Here is a 23,558-nt window from a genome sequence, read left to right as displayed (position 1 = left end):
AGGAGGGGATGTCTGCGTGCCTCCGGGTTTCCTGCCTGGTCCTGCTGGGCTCAACATACCAGAACCCTCTTCTCTAGCTCTTGACTTGGAGAGTTGGGGTCAGGAATGCTGCCGGGCATGCCGTTCCTGCCGGCGCCGTTTCCCCACTGAACGTGGCTGGGCTGGGGTGGGGGGCCTCGGAATTCCGGTGCCTGGAAGGGGACCGCGGGGAGAGGAAGTCACGTCTCCCATGGGCAGCAGAGAAGGCACGACGGAAATCGCACATCAGGGCCGGGTGAGAGAAGCCAGACTTTTGCACCTCACGGCGCCCCGGACGCCGCATAACTACCCTACTTCCAGCGTACTGAACCCCAACCCCGGCCCCCATGCCCCGCCCCCGGAACTTCACGCGCCCCGCCTTCCAGGCTCCTCCTTCCTCGAGCGCGCAGCGCTTATAACAGAGGGCGTCGCGCGGAGACACCAAGCCGAGGCCCGGTGGCTGTGACTCGAGACTTTCCTCTGGCTTCTGCGCCGAAGCGAGTCCTCCGCCAGGGCCCTCGGGTCTCCAGCCCTCGCACCTCGACCCCAGAGCCTCTCTGGTGCCCCCTCACTCCTGCCTCCCCGAATCTCCGCGTTCCGAAGCCTGGACCACCAGGAAGGATGCGCTGTGCGCCGACAGCCGGAGCAGCCCTGATGCTGTGCGCCGCCACCGCCGGGCTGCTGAGCGCGCAGGGCCGCCCGCAGCCTCCCGAGGCGCCGCGCTTTGCCTCCTGGGACGAGGTGAACGTGCTGGCGCACGGGCTCCTGCAGCTCGGCCACGGGCTGCGCGAACACGTGGAGCGCACCCGTGGGCAGCTGGGCGAGCTGGAACGGCGTCTGGGCGCGTGCGGGGCCGCCTGCAAGGATCCTGAGGGGTCCGCCGCGCCTCCGCGCGACCAGGCCAATCTGGTCACTCCCGGCGGCGGCGACGCCTCCCCGGAAACCCTCCGCAGCTTGAAGGTACGCATACGCTACTGCCCTGTACGGGCGTGAACAAGAAGGGTCGCATCCCGAATATCCTGGTCTCTCCCTTTTGCCTGCATGCTCAGTCGCTCTGTGATATCCGGCTCTTTTGAGACCCCATGGACTGTAAAGAGCTTCCCTGGTGGCTCAGACGGTAAAGAATCCGCCTCAATGCAGGAGATCCCTGGGTTGGGAAGATATCTTGGCGGAGGGCATGATAACTCACTCCGTTATTCTTGCCTGGCTAATCCCCATGGTCAGAGAAGCCTGGCAGGCTACAGTCCTTGGGGTCGCAAAGAGTCGGACAGGAGTGAGCGATTATGCACAGCACAGGACTGTAGCCCTCCGGGCTCCTCTGGCCATGGGGTTCTCCAAGCAAGAACACGAGTGGGTTGCCATTTCCTCCTCCAGGGGATGTCCAGGGATCGAACCCGCTTCTCCTGCATCTCCTGCATGGACAGACGAATTCTTTACCACTGAGCCACCAGGGAAGCCTGGGCTCTTCTGCCCCGGCCTCAAAGGATGGAGAGTTGGAAGCAGGACCAGCGGATGAATGGAGAAGGTGGTGGCAGAAGACTGGATCCTCACCAGACTTTTACACTCTCCCCAGACTCAGCTGGAGGCTCAGAACAGCAGGATCCAGCAACTCTTCCAGAAGGTGGCCCAGCAGCAGCGGCACTTGGAGAAGCAGCACCTGCGAATCCAGAATCTACAGAGCCAGGTGCCAGTGCTCGCTCCAGGTGGGGAGGGAGGTTCAGGGTGGACCCTGTGGGTCTGGCTGTGGAGCCAGGCAGGTTGAGCAGCCTGAGCCAGTCAGACCTGACATCCTCCTCCCGGTCCTGTCCCAGATGGATCACCTGGCCCCCAGGCACCTGGGCCACGAGATGGCCAAGCCCGCCAGGAAGAAGAGGCTGCCCAAGATAGCCCAGCTTGCCGGCCCAGCTCACAATATCAGCCGCCTGCACAGTGAGCGTCCAACCTTTTGCTGGTCTCTAGCAAACTCCCCCCTCCACCCTCACTCCCCGACTTACCATTCTTTCCCGTCTCCTTGTCGGGTCCACCTTACTGAGAAAGAGAGAGGCTCTGGCTGTGCATCCTTGTGGGAGGACTGGTCTCTGGTGAAGGGGTGACCAGGATATCCTCCTCTTCAGCCCTTACCCTTCCTCTCTGGGATCCCCCCAACCCTTCTTCCCAGAAAGTCAGTGGGATTTTCCCAAAGCCTCGAGAGCCACTAACTGTAGCAGGGGTTGGGAAAGCTGGTCCCAGAGGGGTTTGAGCTGCAAGGGTGTGGGGAAAGGGGTGGTATGGCTCAGGGACACCTTCCTGGGGGTTGGACCCTTCCAGGAGGGTGGGATGGTGGACAAAAGGGTGCCAGTTTGGGAGACTGGAGACCCCTTGGGTTAAAAGAGAATGGCTGCCTGGAAGGGGATGTTCTGATGTTTGGGGCCACCAGGTGTTTGTTTTTGTTGCGTCACTTGGCATGTGGGATCCTAGTTCCCTGACCAGGGATTGAACTCATGCCCCATGCATTGGAAGCGCAGAGTCTTAACCATGGGTCGGCCAGGGAAGTCTAGCCCCTCATTTTAGAGTGTGGGTCTAGGAAGGGAGACTAAAGTAGGGAACCCCCATCTCCCCGACCAGTCACACCACTCACTCTTGCATCTCTCAGCAAGTCTGGAGCCCTTGATCCTTGCACCTTGCCTGGCTGTCACCCCTCTATTGACCTGGAAGTCGCTGATCACCCCTTCTCAGCCTGCCCCGACTCGTACAAGTTCTAGGTCCTTTATTGTGTGTGCCCCGGAGCACACCAGATCTCCAAACCAGCACGTCTGTAGGTGTCTGGCTCTGACTCCCGGCTCCCCAGTGCCTCTGTCCCACCCTGAGTTCACAGCTCCAGACCTGGCTGGCTTCCCCGTGGTCCTCCTACCCCGTCCCCCTACTGGCATCTTCAGTAGTCTACAGCCAACTGGATGAAAGTTCGAATCCCCCTCTTCACACCCACTCTCGGACTGGTTGCTGGCTTCCAGCCCTCTGGTCTTGAGGGTTCTCCCACCTCTCGGTCCCACCAGCTTCCCCACCGGGAAGGGGAAGGGTCCGCTACACCCTCCCAAAGGGTAGCCCTGCCATGAGGGGCTTCTGGGATGGGCCAGCCGGCAAAGGTCCCACCTCAGGAATGTGATGGGGGAGGGGGGTCATGTGTAGGTTGGGAGACTCCAGGCTCAGCCCTGCCAAGCCGGAGAAAGGTCAGAGCTGAGGAGACAAACAGCTGGTGCTTGCTAATGGAAGCCACATTGGTGGTTTGGCTAGCTGCCTGTTGAGATTGGAAGAGAGTAAAGTAGGCGAAAGGGGAGCTGCCTGAGGGGCCGGAAAATGTCACCAGTCACTCTGGGCCCGCCACCACCCCCACAGAGTCAACATGTTCACCCCACAACCTGAGCCTTCCCTTCCCCCTTCAACCTTTCCCCTACTTTTCCTGCTGGGGTTGGGGCCAGGGACTTCCCAGTCTGCTGACATGCCCAAGCCATCCCTCAGTCCCTCCCTCCTTCACTCTTCAATCCTTCCCTCTCCCTCTCAGATGCCCGGGACCCCGGGTGGGGTCTCTATGGTGCCCCCCAAACCCTATCCAGGCCTGATGCTCACCCGCGGCTGAAGGAAGCAGAGCCCCTTCCTGTTTCTCTCTGTTCTGACCCCACCCCCACTCTGGTCCAGCTCCTTCAATCATTCCTTCATGGCATCTTTATTAAACATCTGCTGTGGGCTGGCATCAGCCAGTGCCAGATGGTGGGCAGAGAGCCATTCCTCATCCCTGACTTCAGGGACTTCATACAGTATGGGAAGTTGGGGAGAGATCACAGATGGCCCCAGTGTTGGGGAGTAGGAAGTCCTCAGTGGCCCTTAGCCTGGTCTCGGGCTGTTGATGGCCAAAATCTTGGCCTTCTCTGCCCATTGAAGACAAAGAAAAAAATACGGAGACAGAGTTTGAAGCAAATAGAAAGGTGACTTTCTCAGCCAGCGAAGAGGGAAACACAGTAGGCTCATGCTTCAAGAACTGTGCCCCACCCCAACCCCCATGAGGAGTCTTGGGCCTTATATGAGGCAAAGGCTCATAGTCAGGGGTCGGTGATGAGGAACAAAGGTGATAGGATCTTGATTTCTTTCTCTTGCATTATTTCTAAGACAGTCCTAGACTGGTGTTAGTAACTCAGTAATTGAGTCTGGCCGTTAGGTGGCTCTGTGGTCTTCTTTCCAATGTGTAACTACGAGGGGAAGGGTGTTGTAAGGGTAAACCCCAGAAAGGCAGAAGAGCAAGCTTCCTTACAGACATGCAGAGTTAGGAGCTGTTAAAGTAAGAAAAAGGAAACAACTAGGAATGTTCAGGCCTGATCACTGTTCTCTTTGTCTTCTTTGTTCTCAGGAAAGGGAAAGAAAAAAACTCATTCCTCTTTTTTCCCTTTTTATTGCAATGGGATGTGGAGGGGAGAGGGGAGGGATGGATGTCAGAGACGTCATCCCTTCCAGAAGCTGGGACTTTTAATATGAGGCAGAGAACCGCATGAGGGAAGAGGTCCCAGGCAGAAGACTAGCATGTTCAAAGGCCCTGTGGCCAGAGCGTGTGCGCTACAGGAAGGCTGTGTGGCCAGAGGATGGGCGTTCAGGGTGGGAGGAGGGGGGATGGGTCTGGCTGGTCCTGGGGAGTCATGGACAACTTTAGGCAAGTGGAAGGGGGCACGATGAGCTGAGGAGTGCCCCCTCCTGCCCCTGTCACCCGCTGCCTAGGCCCCAGACATGCCTGTTTCCTGAGACACCCCTAGGACGGCTCTCCGTTTCAATCCCCCCATCTTTTGTCTGTCCTTCAGGACTGCCCAGGGACTGTCAGGAGCTGTTTGAAGATGGAGAGAGGGAAAGTGGATTGTTCCAGATCCAGCCCCAGGGATCCCCGCCTTTCCTGGTTAACTGCAAGATGACCTCAGGTAGGGCTAGGCTGACCCCCAGGTACCCTGAATATCACGGGCCTGGTTGTCTTTCTGTCAAGCGCAGCCACTTCTTATTCCCCACTTCCTCCTTCTCTGCTGGGTCCTGGGACAAAGATCTAGCCAGAACCCCCAGCTTACTGGCCAGCTCACCTTCTTCCTTTGCCACTCTTCCTCCCATCCTGCTGGGGTGGGTGAGAGGAACTGCTCTCCCTGGGTTTAGAGGTGCTTTGGGGTTTAGGGAGCCAAATAGGGGAGGCAGGATCCCTCGTAAGAAGAATTCTCCTGATGACCTCACACTTTTCTGGGCAGACGGAGGCTGGACCGTAATTCAGAGGCGTCAGGATGGCTCCGTGGACTTTAACCAGCCCTGGGAAGCCTACAAAGATGGCTTCGGAGACCCTCAAGGTAGGTGTTTCCTGCAGGCCGGAGGCACAGCGGGGAGGAGGGGGCTACAGATCTGGGGGTCCTCTTCACGGATTGGCCTCTCCCGTGGCAGGTGAGTTCTGGCTAGGCCTGGAGAAGGTGCATCGCATCCTCGGGGACCGTGGCAGCCGCCTGGCTGTGCAGCTGCAGGACTGGGAGGGCAATGCCCAGTCCTTGCAGTTCCCTGTCCACCTGGGGGGTGAAGACACTGCCTACAGCCTGCAGCTCTCGCCGCCAGTGGCCAGCAAACTGGGCGCCACCACCTTCTCACCCAGTGGCCTCTCCCTGCCCTTCTCCACTTGGGACCAGGACCACGACCTCCGTGGAGACAAGAACTGTGCCAGGAGCCTCTCTGGTAAGCAAGCCCTGTCCCTCCCCATCTTGCCCTTCGCCACAGAGCTTTTCTGCATCCCTGCCCCGCCTTCAACCCCATCTGTTTCTATGCCACTGTTCTTTTTTTTGGCTGTGCCAGGTCTTAGTTGAGGCATGTGGGATCCCCCTGCATTGGGAGCGCAGTCTTAACCACTGGACCACCAGGGACGTCCTTATTTCCGTGCCCCCTTCTGCTTACTTGCTGTGGACGCTTAGGCAACTGACACCCCCCCCTTCATTTTCCCCATCTTTAAAATGGGTATAGAGACTTCCCTGGTGGTCTAGTGGTTGGGGATCTGAGCTTCCACTGTAGGGGACATGGGTTCAATCCTTGGTCAGGGAACTAGGATCCTGCATGGTGAGGCCAGAAAAAAAGAAGGGGTATAACCACCCTGCCCACACCACAGGATTGCTATGAAAATATTAATACAATGAGATGACTTTGCCACAGGCTAGCCACCAACACAAATTGAAGACAGAGCCCACGCCCTGTGAAGTGAAACAGATGAAACTGCCTTGTGGTGGGTCAAAGAAGGATGGTTGTTTGTTGTTTAGTCACTGAGTTGTGTCCGACTCTTTGTGACCCCAAGGACTATAGCCTGCCAGGCTCCTCTGTCCATGGGATTTCCCAGGCAGGAACACTGGAGTGGATTGCCATTTCCTTCTTGGGAAAAAGGATGGAATAGTGATTAATTTCACATGGTTCAATGTGATACAAACTAGTGAAACACAGGACAGTCATAGAAAGGTTTTAATAAATGTTCACCATGTGGCAAGTGTGGAGAAGTAACTCGCCAGGGTCACGGATGTTACCTGGATGGGGTGGGGAGGTGCCCTGAGCCCCTGAGGTGTCTTTGTCACAAGCTGGGGTTCCTCAGAACGCAGTCTGACAAACACTGCCAAAGTTCTCTCGTCTAAAGCGGGTGATGGCCAACACCCAGCCCCCTCCCCACCTTGGCCCCACTGGAGACCCAAGGACCCACGGGCTTGACCGTTGTCCCCTTTTCTCTGACCCCGGCAGGTGGCTGGTGGTTCGGCACCTGCAGTCACTCCAACCTGAACGGCCAGTATTTTCATTCCATTCCACGGCAGCGGCAGCAGCGTAAGAAGGGCATCTTCTGGAAGACCTGGCGGGGCCGCTACTACCCACTGCAGGCCACCACCATCCTGGTAAAGCCCACAGTGGCCCAAGCGGCCTCCTAGCCTCCTCTCTGGGGCCTGGTCTCAGGCCCCCAGAGGACAGTGACTCTGGTCCATGTGTGGCCACTCCCTGCCTGGGCAGGGGGTCCGAGCAAGGGCTGTCTGGAGCCTTGAGGACAGAGAAGATGCCCATGACTGGAGAGGTCCCCTTGATGAGTAGGGGAGGCTGAAGGAAATGCCTTCTGAGGAGAACAGGGCTGTAGGGCTGCTGGGCACAGACCCCACAAGGAGGGGCATTAAAGCCCGCTCCTCACCCACCCAAGGAGTGGGGGATACAGAGGGGACCACTCAGGAGTAGGGCAGCCAGGCCAGCCCTCGATAGCTGGCAGATTCAGTCACATTGACTAGCTGGAGGACCAGGGCTTCCTTTAGGCCTGGGCACCCTCACCATATTGCGGTGCCTGGGTGCTGTGAGTCAGCTGGCGCCAACGGCGTCTGGGTGGAGCCCACAGAATTCTTGGAATAAAAGCAACTTCAAAACATTTCATTCTTTTATGTCCTTTGGCTTGTTTTTCAAAGTGGACAGTTTTCAGAATCCGCATAAACAGGCTCACAGGGTGGAGGGTGAAAACTCCAGGGCTCTTGAGGACAATGCTGGTCATCCCCACTATCTCCAACATCTGCTTTCAACTTCCTTCACTTATGGTTTCATGATGGACATCTCATGTTCATTTTCAGAGGTACAAACAAAACCCTCGTTTGGTCCTTCTGGAAGCAGGTAATAGAGAAAGTTAGATGCTCTTCCTGAGCATACTTAGGCACATGAATCTTGATAACCATTTAGTGTCCGGCCACATGCGAGAAATAGGGATGTGAGCTTCATATTTAATGTTATTATTTTTTTAGTGGTCACATTTTTAAAAAAGCAAAACAAAGAAAAAGGAAATAAAAACAGCTAAAGTTTAAAAAGAAACAAAGTAGGGACTCCCCTGGTAGTCCAGTGGTTAAGACTCTGAGCTTCCACTGCAGGGGGTACAGGTTTGATCCATGGTCTGGAAATAAGATCCTACATGCCTTGTAGCATGGGCAAAGAAAAAAATATATATATAAAAGAAAGAAAGTAAAAAAGATTATTTAGGAGTGTACTTGATTGAACCCGATATATCCAAAATATTGCAGTTTAAACATGTGGTCAAATATAAAAATTACTGAGATATTTGACATGGCTTCTTATACTGAGTCTTCTGAATCCATTATTGATTTCACATTTATGGCACATTTCCATTTGGACCGACCATATTTAAGGGCTCAGCAGCCGCAGTGGCCAATGGCCACTATCTTGCACAACCCAGCTCTACTGTGTTACTTTTCTTTTGCCTTGCCTTGCAACTTGCAGGATCTTAGTTCTCCTACCAGAGATTGAACCCACGACCTCGGCAGTGAGAGCTCAAGCATTCCAACTACTGAACTGCCAGGGAATTCCCTCTAGTCTGTTACTTTAACACAGAGTTTTGTGTAAACTCTTCCCACTTTTGGCTATGCTGCAAAAGTTTTCCTTTAAATTAGCTTTAAAATATATATATAGAGAGAGGTGGGTAAGGAGGGGTGAATGAAAAGAAAAAATGTGTGTGTGTGTGTGTGTGGTATATATGTGTATATATATGGGCTTCACAGGGGGCACTAAGGTAAAGAACACGCCTGCCAGTGCAAGAGACATGAGACACAATTCTTCGATCCCTGGGTCAGGAAGATCCGCTGGAGGAGGGCATGGCAACCCACTCCAGTATTCTTGCCTGGAGAATCCGCATGGACAGAGGAGCCTGGCGGGCTACAGTCCATGCAGTCACAAAAGAGGCAGACATGAAGTGACTTAGCGCGTGGGTGCGCGCACACACACATAAATTCAACTAATATTTCTTAAGCACCTGCCAAAGACCAAACCCTGTCCCAAGTGCTTGGGACACTCTAGTCAACAGAAAGATCCCCGTCTGGGGACTTCCCTGGCAGTCCAGTGGCTAAGACTCCACACTCCCAATGCAGGGGACACAGGTTCCACCCCGGTCAGGGAGCTAGATCTCACATGCCGCAACAAAAGACCCCATGTGCCACAGCAAAAATCAGAGATCCCCATTGCCACAACTAAGACCTGGCTCAGCCAAATGAATAAAAATAAATAAATTTTTTAAATAAATAAATGAATAAATTTTAAAAAGATTTGTCTCAGCACCATGTGTGTATTCCCATTACAGATAAGGGTCCAAACGGAGCCACTGTTGAGAGTGAAAGGGGGGTGTGCCGTTAATAATTAAGCCAGATGACACACTCCCAGGCATACAGGGACTTACTGACCCAGTTTTTAAAAAAGGAGAGGCATATCTCCGCAGCATGTGGAAAACCCACATCACTTGCTATAAATGGGAAAACTAAACTTGGTGAAAATACAATGCCAATGCTTTCAAAATTCCAGTTAGAGGGACTTCCCTGACCGTCCAGCAGTTAGGACTCTGTGCTTTCACTGCCGAGGGTGCGGATTACATTTCTGGTTTCGGGAAACTAAGATCCCACAAGCTTCATGAATCGGTCAAAACTAAATAAATAGAGTCTGAGCTCTCGGTGTTCTGGGCTTGGGTTCAATCCCTGGTCGGGGAACTAGATCCCACATGTCACAACTAACAATGCCGCAATGAAGACTGAAGATCACTCCTGCCACAACTAAGACCTGGCACAACCAAATAAATAAAAAATAGTTTTAAATTTCTGAAAATATGTCTCTCTATATAATTGAATATATATTATATATATATATGAATCACTCTACTATACACCTGAAATTAACACATTGTAAATCAACTATACTTCAATAAAGAATTAACTTAAAAAAAAGAACTGAAAAAAAAAAAGGTACGACTTTCTCAGTATGTGTGTGCACGTGTTAAATTGCTTCAGTTCGTGTCCGACTCTTTGTGACCCCATGGACTGTAGCCCACTAGGCTCTTCTGTCCATGGGATTCATTCACCAGGCAAGAGACTGTAGTGGGTTGCCATTTTGTCCTCCAGGGGATCTTCCCGCCCCACGAACCAAACATGGGGATCAAGCCTATGTCTCTTGCATCTCCTGCCTGGGCAGGCGGCTTCTTTACCACTAGTGCCACCTGGGAAGCCCCATATACACACTGCTGCTGCTGCTAAGTCGCTCCAGTCATGTCCGAGTCCATGCGACCCCATAAATGGCAGCCCACCAGGCTCCTCCATCCCTGGGATTCTCCAGGCAAGAACACTGGAGTGGGCTGCCATTTCCTTCTCCAATGCATGAAAGTGAAGTCGCTCAGTCGTGTCTGACTCTTCTCGACCCCATGGACTGTAGCCTACCAGGCTCCTCTGTCCATGGGATTTTCCAGGCAAGAGTACTGGAGTGGGGTGCCATTTCCTGCTCCAACATACACACTACTAAAAATAAAATAGGTAACCAACAAGGGTCTATTGTACACTACAGGGAACTATAGTCAATATTTTGCAACAGCCTATAATGGAAAATAATCTTAGATATATATATTTATATGAATATATATTCATATATGTTTACATGAATCACTTTGCTATATACCTGAAAGTGACAGAACATTGTAAATCAAGTGAAAGTGAAAGTGTTAGTCGGTTCAATCATGTCTGACTCTGCAACACCATGAACTGTAGCCCATCAGTCTCCTCTGTCCATGGGGATTTCCCAGGCAAGAATACTGGAGTGGATTGCCATTTCCTTCTCCAGGGGATCTTCTCGACCCAGGGATCAAACCCGGGTCTCTGGCATTGCAGGCAGATTCTTTACCATCTGAGCCACCAGGGAATCCCATTGTAAATCAACTATACTTCAATTTGAAAAGAAAGGAAGAAAGAAAGACTCTGACTCCTACACGAAGAACAGACTGTGTGAGGTGAGCACAGAGCAGGGAATTTTGGGAGCAGGAAACTACCCAGGTCCAGGGAGTGATGACAGGGCCAGGATAGGGGCAGCAGCAGAGGAGAGGGTGACAAGTGGTCAGAAATTTAGGAGGGAGGAGGGACAGAGTAAGGCAGTTGAGGGAGGGGATGGGAGAGAGGGGCAGGGGAATAAAGGATGAGAAAAAGAGAGGAGTAGACAATCTCTGGCTTTGATGATGGGAGTTGGGGGATGGAGTCACAGGAGGAGGAGAGAATATGGGAAAAGAGGTCAAATTTGTGTTTGGGATGCCCAGTGAACATCCCAAGGATGAGGTCCAGGAGGCAATTATAATAATTACTATAATTAGCACTTGAGCTCTATGCTCACACTGGTGCCTGCATGCTCAGTTGTGTCTGACTTGTTGCAACCCCATGGACTGTAGCCTGCCCACCAGGATCCTCTATCTCTAGAATTTTCCAGGCAAGAATACTGGATCAGGTTGCCATTTCCTCCTCCAGGGATCTTCCTGAGCCAGGGATCGAGCCCGAGTCTCTTGCGTCTCCTGCATTGCAGGCAAATTCTTTACCACTGTGCCACCTGGGAAGCCCCTATACTTACACTATCATTAATCAACCATTTATTGTGCACTAGCTGTGACAAAGCAGCGATGGCCACAGACACAGTCCCTGCCCTCACAGGGTTGATGCTCTGTTGGTGGGGGACAGAAACCAAATATGTTAATAGATTTGTGACAATTAAAAACAGGAAACCTCAACTAAAATTGGCATCAGAGGGACTTCCCTGGTGATCCAGTGGTTAAGACCCCACACTCCCAATGCAGGGGGCCCAGGTTCGATCCCTGGTCAGGAAATTAGATTCCACTTGCTGCAACTAAGAGCCTCCATGACTCAACTAAAAGATCCTGCATGTGGCAACTAAGACCCAGCACAGGCAAATTTAAAAAGGAGTTAAAAAGGCTTGCAGAGGGAGCTCTTATGACCTGCCACTCTTCAATTACCCCAAACAGAAAGACATCACAGACCCCAACCAGAAGAGAGGCACTTTACGCTCCCAAACAGAAACTGCTACTACTTTACTAAAGTGGGAGAAAAGAAGACTTTCTTCCTGCCCAGCCAATGGAAACACCACAACTCAGCCAATCGAAAGCTGGCCTCACCTGAAGGCTTTCATTTTTCTCTTGTGCATGACTTCTTTGTTCCACCCTCTTTTCTGTAAAAGTCTTCCATTTTGTACAGTCCTAAAGAAAATCAACCCTCAATATTCATTGGAAAGACTGATGCAGAAGCTGAAGCTCCAATACTTTGCCCACCTGATTCGAAGAGTCAGCTCATTGAAAAAGACACTGATGCGGGGAAAGACTGAAGGCAGGAGAAGGGGGTGACAGAGGATGCGATGGTTGGATGACATCACTGACTCAGTGGACATGAGTTTGAGCAAGCTCCGGGAGATGGTGAAGGACAGGGAAGCCTGGGGTGCTGTCGCCCGTGGGGTCGCAAAGAGTCGGACACGACTGAGAGATTGAACAACCACAACTGGGAATTCTCTCTGCTTGACAGATGAGACGCTGCTTGATTCAGGAATCTTCTAACAAGGGCAATAAGATCTTCACATTTACTCAGTTGAGTTTTGTTTATCAACAGGATTTGAGAGGGAAATACACACTTCAATGTCAAGGGAAGATAAATCCTCCTTACGGGGGAGGAGATGTGGAATAAAGCAGGATAAAGAGACAGAGAAGGGGAGAGTGTCTGACATCCCAGATGTTGTTGTTTAGTCGCTCAGTCGTGCCCGACTCTTTGCGACCCTATGGACTGTAGCCCACCAGGCGCCTCTGTTCATGGGATTCTTCAGGCAAGAATACTAGAGTGGGTTGTCATTTCCTTCTCCAGAATCAAACCTGCGTCTCCTGCTTGGCAGAGGGATTCTGACATCCAGTTAGTATTTATAAATATTTGTTAAACTAAGACCCAATGACTGACGGTGGGTGGTAGATTAAGTATGTGTTTAGGTCAATGATCTAGTTATACTCCAAGATTCCCTAAGGTTTCTTCCCTGTTATACAGAGTGAGGAAACTGAGGCCACTGTAGGGATAGAAACTACAACCCAGAGAGAAGGGGACCTCTAAGCAGAAAAGGTCCACACGCAGCTGCCCGCCAGGAGCTGTCATTTACTGGGGCAGCGAGGGTGGGAGTGGGCGACCCGCAGAGCAGCGCGCATTGACCTATGACGTCATCGGGACGTTAAATAGCGTAGCACTACCTGGACGTAGCCCCATTTCCCTTCCCGGACAGGTCCTCTGGTGGCCCGGTACTATCTGAATCAAACCTCTCATTGGCTAGTCGCCCCGTCAATCCGTTCCATTCTTCTAGTCTTCCGCCCCGCCTTCCAGAACTCGCTTCTGATAGGCTGGTGAGGCTGTCACTTCGGAAAGGTCCGCATTCCTTCCGCCTTTCTCTAGGAGACCGAGGGCGAAGAAGGTGGGTCTTCGGAGGCGCCCACCCCGGAGGCTCTGCTTCCGTCTCTTATTGGCTGCCCTGGGTGCCGGTCGCTACACCACCCACCGCTGATTGGCCATTCGGCCGCCGCTCTGCGCGGCGCCGGCTCCGCCCCCGTCGGGTGTTTGTGGTGGGGCTGCGGAGTCGCCGATCCCGCCGGAAGCGCCAGGACAATGGGGACCCGGGACGACGAGTACGACTACCTATTCAAAGGTGCGGTCGGTGGGGCACAGACGGGCAAGCGGGCGGTGGCAGGCAGGAGCCGAGGCTACGCTTCAGGCCTCTGTGCCTAGGCCGGAGCCCGAAGCTTGGGGCCCGGCAGGCCAGGCAGCCGGGAAGGCCAGTGCAGGCCGGTCTTGGTCAAGTTCGGGCCAGGGTGCGCGGCCATGCGAGGCTGGCTGCCCAGAGAAGCTTGGGGGCCCGGGATGCGCCGAGGCGGGGCCAGGGCCCAGAGGGGGTGGGGCCCCGGGCAGTGGGAGAGGCCGTTAGGGGCGGGGCCTTCAGAGGGGCGGGGCCGCCCCAGCATTTGGCAGGCCGGGCTGTGTGGAAAGCTCCCTTCGTGATGGGGGCGGGGCCGTTACAGGCGGTGCTAGGATGTGGTGGGCGTGTCCAAAGAATGGGCTGGGCGAATGGGGGCGGTGCTCTCACCGAGTGGGAGGGGCCTGTTTTGATTAGTGGCAGTGCATCTGTAGGGTGCCCGGGAAGATAGGGGCGAACAATGGGGGTCAAGGTGTGTGTGTGGGGGCCAGTGGACCCTGGATTGGGAAGTGGAGTCGGAAATGCGTTGAGGGGCACCTGGAGTTGGCGGGGGTGCAGATCAGGAACTGTGTATGCTAAACCCAGACCTGATGGTTAACTCTTAGAACTCTTAAGAGCACTATCCAAGTACCTGCACTTTTCTAAGCACTTTACACACGTGAATTCACTGAAGCCCTCGCCACAACCCTGTGAGGTCGGTATTATCCAGTCTTTCTCTTTACGAACCTGGAAACAGGCACAGTTTAAGTGCTGGAGCAGGGTTTGAACCCAGACCACTTAAGCAGTGTATCTGGGGTTGTCAGATCTGAGTGGGCTTGTCAGACCTCCTCCTCCAACCTACCGAAGGGTGTTCCTTGGCCAGGGAACAGAGGGCTCTAGGAGCCTCAAGTAAGACATGGGCAGGTCAGGCAGCCATTGCTGGTCTGGCTTAGGGGTCACTGACTTTCCAGAGCTTTCTTTGCCAACCTAGGCTTTGGCCAGGTCCTGTGCCACTGAGCTGTGCTCCCCGGCCGACATTGGCCACCCTTGAGAGCTAACTCCAGGCCCACTCGGGACACCCTTGCCATGCTACCTCCCATGCCAGCCTTTGGCATCTTTGCTTCGTTGGGGGAGCTTGGCCATGGATGGGAGTGTAGTGTGTCTGTGGTATCATCCCCGGTTGAGTCTGGAGTTCTAGGGACCTTAGGGATGTAGAAAGTGGGCTCTCCACGTGGTGAATGGTTTCTGGGCAGAGGGAGTCCCTGTGCCACACTGTCACACAGCATTGTGGGCTCCAGGAGCTGTTTGCAAGCTCATAGGTTGCCAGCAGGTGAGGCTCTGTGGGCAGGCATCTGGCTCAGGTGCTCACTAAGCCCTGGGGTGGGGGTCTCACTTTAGAGGCGGAGAATGGACACTTGGTAAGGGCTTTGAGGGTGGGTGACAGGTGGCCTGGATGCCAGTCCTGCAGCAGATGGTGCCTATGTCTACCCAGCGTACTCCAGGGGGCTGCTCCCCAGGTGCTGACTGGCCCCCACCTGCATGTGTTACTGCTGCGGCAGGCCTGGGCAGGGTGTGTTCCTCCCAGGGTCTCTTTTCTTTTTTAAATATTTATTTATTTGGCTGCATCGGGACTTAGTTGTGGCATGTGGGATCTAGTTCCCTGACCAAGGATCGAACCCTGGCCCCCTTGCATTGGAAGCATGGAGTTTTAGCCACTGGACCACCAGGGAAATTCCCCCTCCCAGTGTTTCTGTGGTCCTTCTTCAATTTTTATTTGCAGGGCTGGTTTAGGGGTCACTGACTTTCCAGAGCCTTCTGTGCCAACCTAGGCTTTGGCCAGGTCCTATGCCACTGAGCTGGGCTCCCCAGCTGACACTGGCCACACTTGAGAGCTAATTCCAGGCCCACTCAAAACACAACTGTTTGCAAAAAAAAACAAACAAAAAAAAAAAAAACAAACAAAAAAAAAAACACAACTGTTTGCTGTTGTAAATAATCCAGCTCCAAGTGTTTGCACGAGTCATCTTTTGTCCTTTGGTTTATTTCCTTGAAGTTTGTTCCCAGAAGTACAGTTACTGGGTCAGGGGCACTGGAACTGGGCTGTGCTCTTCCCAGGACCCATCTCCTGAGTCCTTTTCTGGAAATACTTCAGGGACCACTGGCCCCAGGGGGCAATGCCCGCCTGCCCCACTGTCCTCTCCCCCTGCGTTCCAGCAGGTGCCCTGCTGACCTTGAGCCGGGTCAGAAGTGACAGTCTAACCCACAAGGTCAGCGGTTGCAAGTCTGGTCATCTGAGACCTCACCTTCACACTTAATGCCTTGTCAGAGGACCTCTCTATTATTTTTGACCCTCTATTATTTATTTTTGGCTGTGCTAGGTCTCTATTGCTGTGTGAACTTTTCTCTTGTTGCGGCAAGCGGGGGCTACTCTCTATGCGGTGGTGTGGGCTTCTTATTGCTATGGCCTCTCTTGTTGCAGAGCATAGCCACTAGGGCATGCGTGCTTCAGTAGTTTCGGCTTCCAGGCTCAATAATTGTAGCATACAGGCTTAGCTGCCCTGTGGCATGAGGGATCATCCCAGACCAGGGATCGAACCTGTGTCTCCTGCATTGGCAGGTGAGTCTTTACCACTGAGCCACCAGGGAAGACCACCCCCCCCAATTATCTTTTAATATTTGTCTTTAAATCCACTCAGTTAAATAGGAAAAGGAAATTCTGACTCTGGGAAATAAAGAAGGAAGGAAGACAGCAGGCAGGCGAGCTGCCACCATCGCATCACTGGCCATAAATATGGCAAGTAGACAGAAACGTGAATACGCTGCCCCCCACAGGCCCTCCTGCTACCCCATAGCCTGCAGAGGGTCCGGCCTGGGCAGTAGAGAGGTGTCCAGACACAGCTGTGCTGGAAGGGTTGACAAGGATCCACCTTCTCACCACACAGCTCCCCTGCCCTGACGCCTGGTGGGGGGAGCCCTTCTGGAGTGGAGGGGTTTGTGATCCTCCCATTCCCCATCCTGTGCCCAGCCTCCCCCAGGCTTCAGTCACCTTTCCCTGGCCCTGCCCTGGGCATGGAGGGGCCACACTGCTCACTCAGGACACTGGCTGCCCTCTGCACAGCCCTCCCGGCACCAGTGTGGTTTCCTGGCAGCCACGCCACAGGTTGGCTCCCCTGTCCTCCCGGTCAAGGCCAACAGATCCCCCTAGGGGTTTTCCCACGTGCTTCTCCTTTTCCTCTGGGCTCATCCCTCCCACCCCCAGAAGTGAGTTAGTTTATTTGTATCTAATTATAGATCCTCACTTTTATCCTGCTAACATTTTATCCTTTTCAACCAAGGGCCATTTCCCCAGCCTGGCCGTCAATCCCCCAGAGGTTCCCCTGATCTCTCCTCTGATGGACCAGGCAGTGAGAGCACAGTGGGAGCATCTGTGACCTCTGATCGGCCTGGAGCGGAGGGGAGCAGCCAGTGCCCCTGATGGCCACTCAGTAACCTGAGTGTTAGAGGCTGGACTCTACATGTGCTGCACTGTCCTGGGGCAGGGCAGGGGACCAAGGGTTTCCAAGAGGTGCCAGTTCTTTGTTTTTGCCAGCGGGTCTTGCCTGCTTGGCCAGCCAAGTGGTGTGCCCCGGAGCACTGTGTCCCGGCCAGTGATGCCACCAACTTCTGGGGAAATGCTGGGGGCCTTGTCCTCAAGGGCTCTTTCTTTCCCTGAGACAACAGATGACTTGTACTTTGGACAATGCCATCCTCATTCCACAGCCTGCACACAGGACTGGCCTGGCCACTGCCCCACCAGCCAGTTCTGCACTGGGCACCACATGCCAGGGACCTAGGGGGCAGCCCTGCCTTCCGGGCCATTTGTCCAGGCTGTGGCTGGTGGCCCTTGTGTGGCTGTGGCCTCCACTGTTCTCACTGCATGACCTTGGGCCAGGGGACTTGTTCACTCTGGGTTAAGTGTCCCCAACTGTACATGATCATGTGAGCATCTGTCCCTGGGGTGGCCCTGTGAACTCCATAACCAAGCCCTTAGGGCTGGGCCTGGCCTGCGGGGCTCAAGAGATTGTTGGCTGGGCCAGAGCAGACCCCATGTGGAGAATAGGACCCCCAGGCTGGACAGATGGATAGGGCTGGGAAGACAGCGAGATGGTAGGGGGAATAGAGGGCCAGGCCCAAAAGGACCCTCTTCCTCCTCATTTCTTGTTCTGTTCCTGAGGACATGAGAACCGTGTGCAAACCTTCTTGGCTTTGGCCAGATTCATGCCACCACCATGGGAAGGAGGTCAGGGGTTGGGGGTGTGGACAGTGGGCCCACAGTCAGTCCAGTCATGGCCCCACTGGCCTGGCTGGGAGTCCTTGGCCTTCAGGCCTATGTTCACTGACCTCTTTCCACCATTCTCTGAAGTCAACTTGTCATTCTTGTGTCCAGTGCCCATGGTGTCAGGAGAGGACATCGGCATTGCCATCAATGGCTTGGCCACGTGGTAGTTTGAGAGGAGAGGAGTGCCTGAACCCAGGGGTTTTGAAAGATGAATAGGAGTTTGCCAGATGCTGTAGGGAGTCAGGATACCCCGGATGGTGGGAGAGGAGGAGGCTAAACCCAGACTCCTGAGCTCAGCCCAGGAGTACTTAGGAATCCAGGGTTTACATCCTGCTGAACCACTCTTCAACTGGATGGCCCCACGCAAGTGGCTGCCCCTGTCTGCACCTCAGTTTCTCATCTGTAAAATGGGTCATGTGATGTATATGTGAGGTGATGGCACATTGAGAACTTTCTCAGCACAGAACATTCTTCTTGTTCTTGTTATTCTTGGCTCCAATGCGGCCAGTCCAGAGAGGGTACTGAGTCCTGGAAGCTGCCTGGCCTACCCCTCCTTATTTATAGCACAAGGATGTAACCTGGGCATCTCCCAGTTGGGGAGAGGTGGGCCTGGGAAGCTCCGCCAGCCCCTTTGGCATTTGTTCATCCAATAGGTATTAATCAGGTGTGTCCTGTGCGCCGCCACCGCGCCAGGTCCTGGGGATACAACAGAAGACCAGACTGTCCAAGATGGCTGCCTTCGAGGCAGAGTGATAAAAAAATCATTAAGTGAAAGCTGGCGAGTGTGGTGGGGTGGAAGCTATGGAGGAAAGGCAGGGAAGGGGACTAGGGAGTGATGTTTTAAGAGAATGGCAGGGTTTGGCCTGCTTGATCAAGTGCCACCTGAGGGGCCACACAGAGGAAATGAGAGCAGAAACCTGGTGGGTACTTAGGGAAGAACCTTCCAGGTAAAGGGTAGTGATGCGAGAAGGCCCACGTGTCTGGAACAGAGCGAGTGAGGGGAAAAAAGAAGGGAGGTGAGGGCAGGGAGGGGACGGGGCAGGTCATGCAGGGCCCTATGGGCTCCGGACTTTGGAGGTGGGACCCCTGTGAGGGTGTCGGGGGTGGGGGGAACCCACTCTGGGTGCTCACAGGCGCCCTCTGGCGGCCTAGAATAAAACAGCCTGTTGGTCGAAGCTGAGAATAAACTTAGCACCTGTCTGGGGTCGGGGAGCAGCGGAGCGGTAAGGAACAGCAGGAATCTGGGCACACACACATAAAATTTCTCAACAAGGAAAAACTTTTCACTGGGGCCTTGAGCGACCGACCATGTCCGCAGCCCCTGGAGTGCCAGAGCTTAAGACCAACGCCTGGGCGTGCCTGTGGTTTCCAACTGGAGCATCTAGAAAGAGACGCTGTTTCTTCTGCACTGCACACACACCTTGCGCACACCGACACGAGTCCCCGGGACTGTGTTCTGGGTCTGAGCGCAGCCCCTCGTGGCCTCTCCAGCCCAGAGCCTGGAGCGGCTGGGCCCCCAGAGGCAGGGCTTCCACAGGTGGGGACAGGAAGCACGATAAAGGGAAAAGTGGAGAGAGACTCGCCCATTTTCTTCTCTGCTCTGCGTTCACGGCTCAGGCAGGCTCTTGTTCCGGCGTGCCTGCAGGATGATCTGACCGCTCCCTCCCCTGCCAACCTGTCCTAGTGTACGAGATGTTGGCTGAGTTCTGATCCAAGGCATTCCCATGACCCCCTCCCTGAGGTGCTCCTGTTACTGTCTTCCTGTGGGAAAGGCAGCCCAGAGAGGTTAAGTGACCTGCTGAAGGTCACCCAATCCTGAGGCTTTCTCAGGCATGCCCTGAGTTCCCAGGTCACCAGGGAAGTTTGGGGTTTGGGACTGTTGAGGTTTGCGACTCCCCATTCTGCCTTCTGCCCAGTGCCTGGCTCCCATCTGGGGCAGCCCTGCTCTGAAGGACCCTATTCGTGTTGTACCTCGGGCGAGGGGCCCAGGACAGCACTGACTCTGCTCCGTCTGACTCTGTCATGGGTCTGCAGCACCCTGGGGGCCGCTGTGAAGGCCCTGTGGGTGGACGTGGACGGCATGTGGGGTCTTGGCTCTGGGGCACTGCCCGCTTCTGGCCCAGGGAGCCTCACTCGTGCCCCTCCCCGCCCTTCCCCCCAGTGGTGCTCATTGGGGACTCGGGTGTGGGGAAGAGCAACCTGCTGTCCCGCTTCACCCGCAACGAGTTCAACCTGGAGAGCAAGAGCACCATCGGTGTGGAATTCGCCACCCGCAGCATTCAGGTGGACGGCAAGACCATCAAGGCGCAGATCTGGGACACTGCTGGCCAGGAGCGCTACCGCGCCATCACCTCAGCGTGAGCAGTGGGGCCAGGGGAGAGGGGGGTCGTGAGCACAACCCCGAGAGCAGGAGGCCCAGGGTGGAGGGACAAGATCCCTGGGGGCTATGGGGCCCACTCAAAGGCTGGTGCCCAGTCTTGGCCATGCTGCGACCCCCAGGTGGGCACGCCCCACAGCCCCTCTGAGCCCTGGGTCCTGTTGAGGTATTGCAGTGTCTCTGGGCAGTGGCTGCATGGTGAGGGCTGTCATCGTCGGTTCTGGCCTGGGCCACTCTCCTCTGCATGCTCCCCAGCCTGTCTGCTCAGCCCGCCCAGCCCCGCATCAGTCTCACACCATGCCCCACTCCATCCTGACCTCCTGGTGGCCATCATGACCCCCTCAGGCTGCCTCTTGCCTGACCCTTCCAACTCTCATCAGCCACTTGCTGTCTCCTGGATTCCTTTCACTGAGGCCATGTCCCCTCCTCCACTCCTTGATCTCTCGGACTGAATGCCTGTCCATCCGTCTTCTTGGTGCCCCAGACAGGCCAGGCCACAGCGGGCATTAGAGCTTCTTCCCTTTCCCTGTGTGGTGGTCTTCTTCTTTTAGTGGCTGACCCAAGGAGTGTCTTCTGATCCCTGACCCCCAACTCCCTCCTCAGGCCTCCCCATTCCTGAGCTGAATCTGGGGGGTGGAGCTGGGGCCTCAGGACACGCACCTCTCTCTCGAGGCCACGCTGGTCACCCCTCAGGCCAAGGAGCCGCTGCCCATGGAGCCTGGGAGGCCCCCTCGGGCACTGGCTCAGCTCACGCCTGGCCTGCCCCTCCACCCTCACAGGTACTACCGCGGTGCAGTGGGCGCCCTGTTGGTATATGACATTGCCAAGCACCTGACATACGAGAACGTGGAGCGCTGGCTGAAGGAGCTGCGGGACCACGCTGATAGCAACATCGTCATCATGCTGGTGGGCAACAAGAGCGACCTGCGCCACCTGCGGGCTGTGCCCACGGACGAGGCCCGCGCCTTCGCAGGTGAGTGCCCACCAGACCTGAAGGGGCGGCCAGAGGGAGGCTGGGGGGTCACTCTGGGTCATCCGCTCTGGCCGGGGCCTCGAGGGGCCATGCTCCTGAGAGTGGGACTCTGACTGAGGTGTCAGTGAAGCATCTGGAAGGCAGGCAAGGCAGCTGGCCCACACTGGGTGTGTCTTCTGTGCCTGTGGCCACAGAACCAGCCTCCCCTCCCCGAGAGTAAGTATCCAGTCCTACCCCTTTGGCCCCCTACCTTCATCTCCTGGACCAGGTGAGTGGGCAGGCAGGCAGGGTTCCCAGGAGAGGGTAGGAGTACCCCCCCACCCCTACCAGCTGACTCACCTGGGCCATATCCTCTCTTCCAGAAAAGAACAACTTGTCCTTCATTGAGACCTCAGCCCTGGATTCCACCAACGTGGAGGAAGCGTTTAAGAACATCCTCACAGGTGGTCACAAGACCCATCTGGGGTCCCAGAGGATGGGCATGGGCAGGGCCCCAGCCACCCGGGTCACATGCTCCAGAGCACAGCCCCCAAACCTTCCTTCATGAAAACCACTGTCAGTCTGGACGTGGGGACAGACAGGGCCTGCTCTGCAGCATGAGGCCAAGTCCCATCCATGCTGTCACTCAGAACACAGGGACCCTCCTGCAGGTGGGCCCTGGGTAGCTTCACTAGAGAAGAGCCTGCAGGGTCAGTTGGGGAGGCATGTGGCCTCGGGGACTCGGAGCCCCCGGGCTCCTGGAAATTTCTTCGGAAAAGAAGGCCTCTGATCTTACAGAACCTAGTGGCCCTGGCTGGGAGGTACATCTGCAGACAGGTGTGGGTCCTTCTGTTCCCCGGTACACAGCTAGCCTTGGGGATTAGGGGGAACATCCGGGAGCCCATTTGGGGTGCCCCAGGGCACAGTGGGAACCTTTGGGAGGGATTCCAACTCAGCATCCGGAGGGCTGCCAGGAGGAGGTGACATCCAGAAGAGTACTGCTGCCTCACCCGGTGCTTCCCTTCCCCCACCCCGTAGAGATCTATCGCATCGTGTCACAGAAGCAGATTGCGGACCGCGCAGCGCACGACGAGTCCCCCGGAAACAACGTGGTGGACATCAGCGTGCCGCCCACCACCGACGGACAGAAACCCAACAAGCTGCAGTGCTGCCAGAACCTGTGACCGCCCCGCGCCTGTTCCGAGCGTGCGTGCACGTCCCGGCCCTCCGCCCCCCTCACTGCCCCACCCCCACCCTCCCGCCCCTGTGTGACTGGCTCCCGCCCTCCCCTCGAGCTCCGCACGAAGAACCAGACCAAGGAAAGCTAGGAGCCCCTGGCTGCTGCACCTGATCTCCTTGGGTTCCAGTGGGCCTCTCATCTCTGCGGGGCGGGGAGGGTGGTAGGAGGAAGGGCGCGGGCCAGAGGCCAGGAGGATGAGCAGCAGGCTCCTCCAGTTTTCCACGACAGCCTCGGGGGAGCTATCGCCGCCTTCCCTCTCTGGCGGGTTCCCACCCCGAACCCCACTCCTGGCTGATTCAGCCGGACGAGCAAGGCGCCGGGGGCAGGGCAGGCGGACACTCTTGGCTCTCAACCTCCTGCTCGCCCACGCACAGCCGGCACCGCGCACGCCTTCAACCTCTCCCGCGCGTGCGCGACTCAAGCTCCTGCCTGTAGATTTATGCTGGGAGAAGACCCTCTCCCCTCCTCCCCCTCCTTTTTGCACGCAGCGCGCTCTCCAGCCTTCACCCCATCCCGTGCCCCCCTTTCTGTATTGTCTCCCCGTCTGGTCAGGAACCTGTTTGCAAGTGAAGCAATATCTCCGTGTTTTGTATATACAACCGCTCTTGTAGCCTTTGGTTTTTTGTTATTGTAGAGAAACACAGATTCTTTATACACTTTGTAAGATTTACGCCAAACCCTAGCTCTCGATCTCTTATTCTCCCTGTGGCCCCTGCACTGTTGCCCAGATGCCTCGTTTCTCTCGCCCGGTTACTAAAATGTATAATTCGAGCTTCCTGTACAGAAACATGCCGCTGCGCCTTTGTCTTCTTTTTCTCCGCCAGGCGGTGCTCCTGAGCTGGGGTCTCACTGCAGGCGCCCACCGCCATGGCTCAGCCCCCGCCCAGGACAGAGCAGAGCCCACAGTGGTCCTGGGGTGGGTGAGGGTGTAGTTGGGTGGACCCTCTTCCTGCCGCTCCGAGGCAGGGAGGGAGAGAGGAAAGGCGGGGGTGTGGGCAGTGACTCCGCGGCACTAGGACTGCCAGCCCTAAGACCTGAGGATGTGAAGGGGCGGCTGTGTCTACTGCTCCCCGTTCTCAGCCCCCAGGTTGGGGTTCACTGCTGACAT

The 23,558-nt window shown here is 55.3% G+C and overlaps 2 protein-coding genes and 1 long non-coding RNA gene across 4 annotated transcripts; 2 read left to right on the top strand and 1 right to left on the bottom strand.

The window, feature by feature from the left end:
• Positions 1-406: 406 nt before the first annotated feature.
• Positions 407-7,432, top strand: ANGPTL4 (angiopoietin like 4). The gene is made up of 7 exons (XM_055429421.2): positions 407-978; positions 1,592-1,702; positions 1,830-1,947; positions 4,839-4,952; positions 5,265-5,360; positions 5,452-5,733; positions 6,772-7,432. Exons 1-7 carry the CDS (start codon positions 640-642, stop codon positions 6,951-6,953), a joined length of 1,242 nt encoding a protein of 413 aa, XP_055285396.1. The 5' UTR covers positions 407-639; the 3' UTR covers positions 6,954-7,432.
• An 89-nt stretch (positions 7,433-7,521) lies between these two features.
• Positions 7,522-13,293, bottom strand: LOC129558338 (uncharacterized). Of its 2 annotated transcripts, none has more exons than XR_016038086.1 (3): positions 13,157-13,293; positions 11,987-12,067; positions 7,522-7,658 (listed from the first exon to the last, which is right to left on the bottom strand). It is a non-coding gene; the product is annotated as an uncharacterized LOC129558338 (long non-coding RNA). The 2 variants fall into 2 exon arrangements; XR_008686403.2 differs by having other exon boundaries at positions 13,091-13,287.
• Positions 13,294-13,406: 113 nt separating this feature from the next.
• Positions 13,407-23,237, top strand: RAB11B (RAB11B, member RAS oncogene family). The gene is made up of 5 exons (XM_055429422.2): positions 13,407-13,539; positions 20,043-20,238; positions 21,038-21,231; positions 21,594-21,674; positions 22,249-23,237. Exons 1-5 carry the CDS (start codon positions 13,500-13,502, stop codon positions 22,392-22,394), a joined length of 657 nt encoding a protein of 218 aa, XP_055285397.1. The 5' UTR covers positions 13,407-13,499; the 3' UTR covers positions 22,395-23,237.
• The last annotated feature ends 321 nt before the right edge of the window (positions 23,238-23,558 follow it).

The sequence above is a fragment of the Moschus berezovskii genome, chromosome 8 (assembly GCF_049115385.1).
Source record: "Moschus berezovskii isolate FMDL1 chromosome 8, NW_MosBer_1.0, whole genome shotgun sequence".
In the NCBI taxonomy this organism is placed as follows: Eukaryota; Metazoa; Chordata; class Mammalia; order Artiodactyla; family Moschidae; genus Moschus; species Moschus berezovskii.
The sequence above is the reverse complement of the archived record's forward strand: the minus strand, read 5'-3'. Positions and strand labels throughout refer to the sequence as shown.

Bases quoted from the DNA above. Each gene is read 5' to 3' on its own strand.
- ANGPTL4 (XM_055429421.2), top strand. From the start codon at position 640: ATGCGCTGTGCGCCGACAGCCGGAGCAGCCCTGATGCTGTGCGCCGCC. The intron at 4,953-5,264 runs GTAGGGCTAGGC...TTTTCTGGGCAG, and splicing joins TAACTGCAAGATGACCTCAG to ACGGAGGCTGGACCGTAATT. The intron at 5,734-6,771 runs GTAAGCAAGCCC...TGACCCCGGCAG, and splicing joins CTGTGCCAGGAGCCTCTCTG to GTGGCTGGTGGTTCGGCACC.
- RAB11B (XM_055429422.2), top strand. From the start codon at position 13,500: ATGGGGACCCGGGACGACGAGTACGACTACCTATTCAAAG. The intron at 20,239-21,037 runs GTGAGCAGTGGG...CCACCCTCACAG, and splicing joins TACCGCGCCATCACCTCAGC to GTACTACCGCGGTGCAGTGG. The intron at 21,232-21,593 runs GTGAGTGCCCAC...CCTCTCTTCCAG, and splicing joins CGAGGCCCGCGCCTTCGCAG to AAAAGAACAACTTGTCCTTC.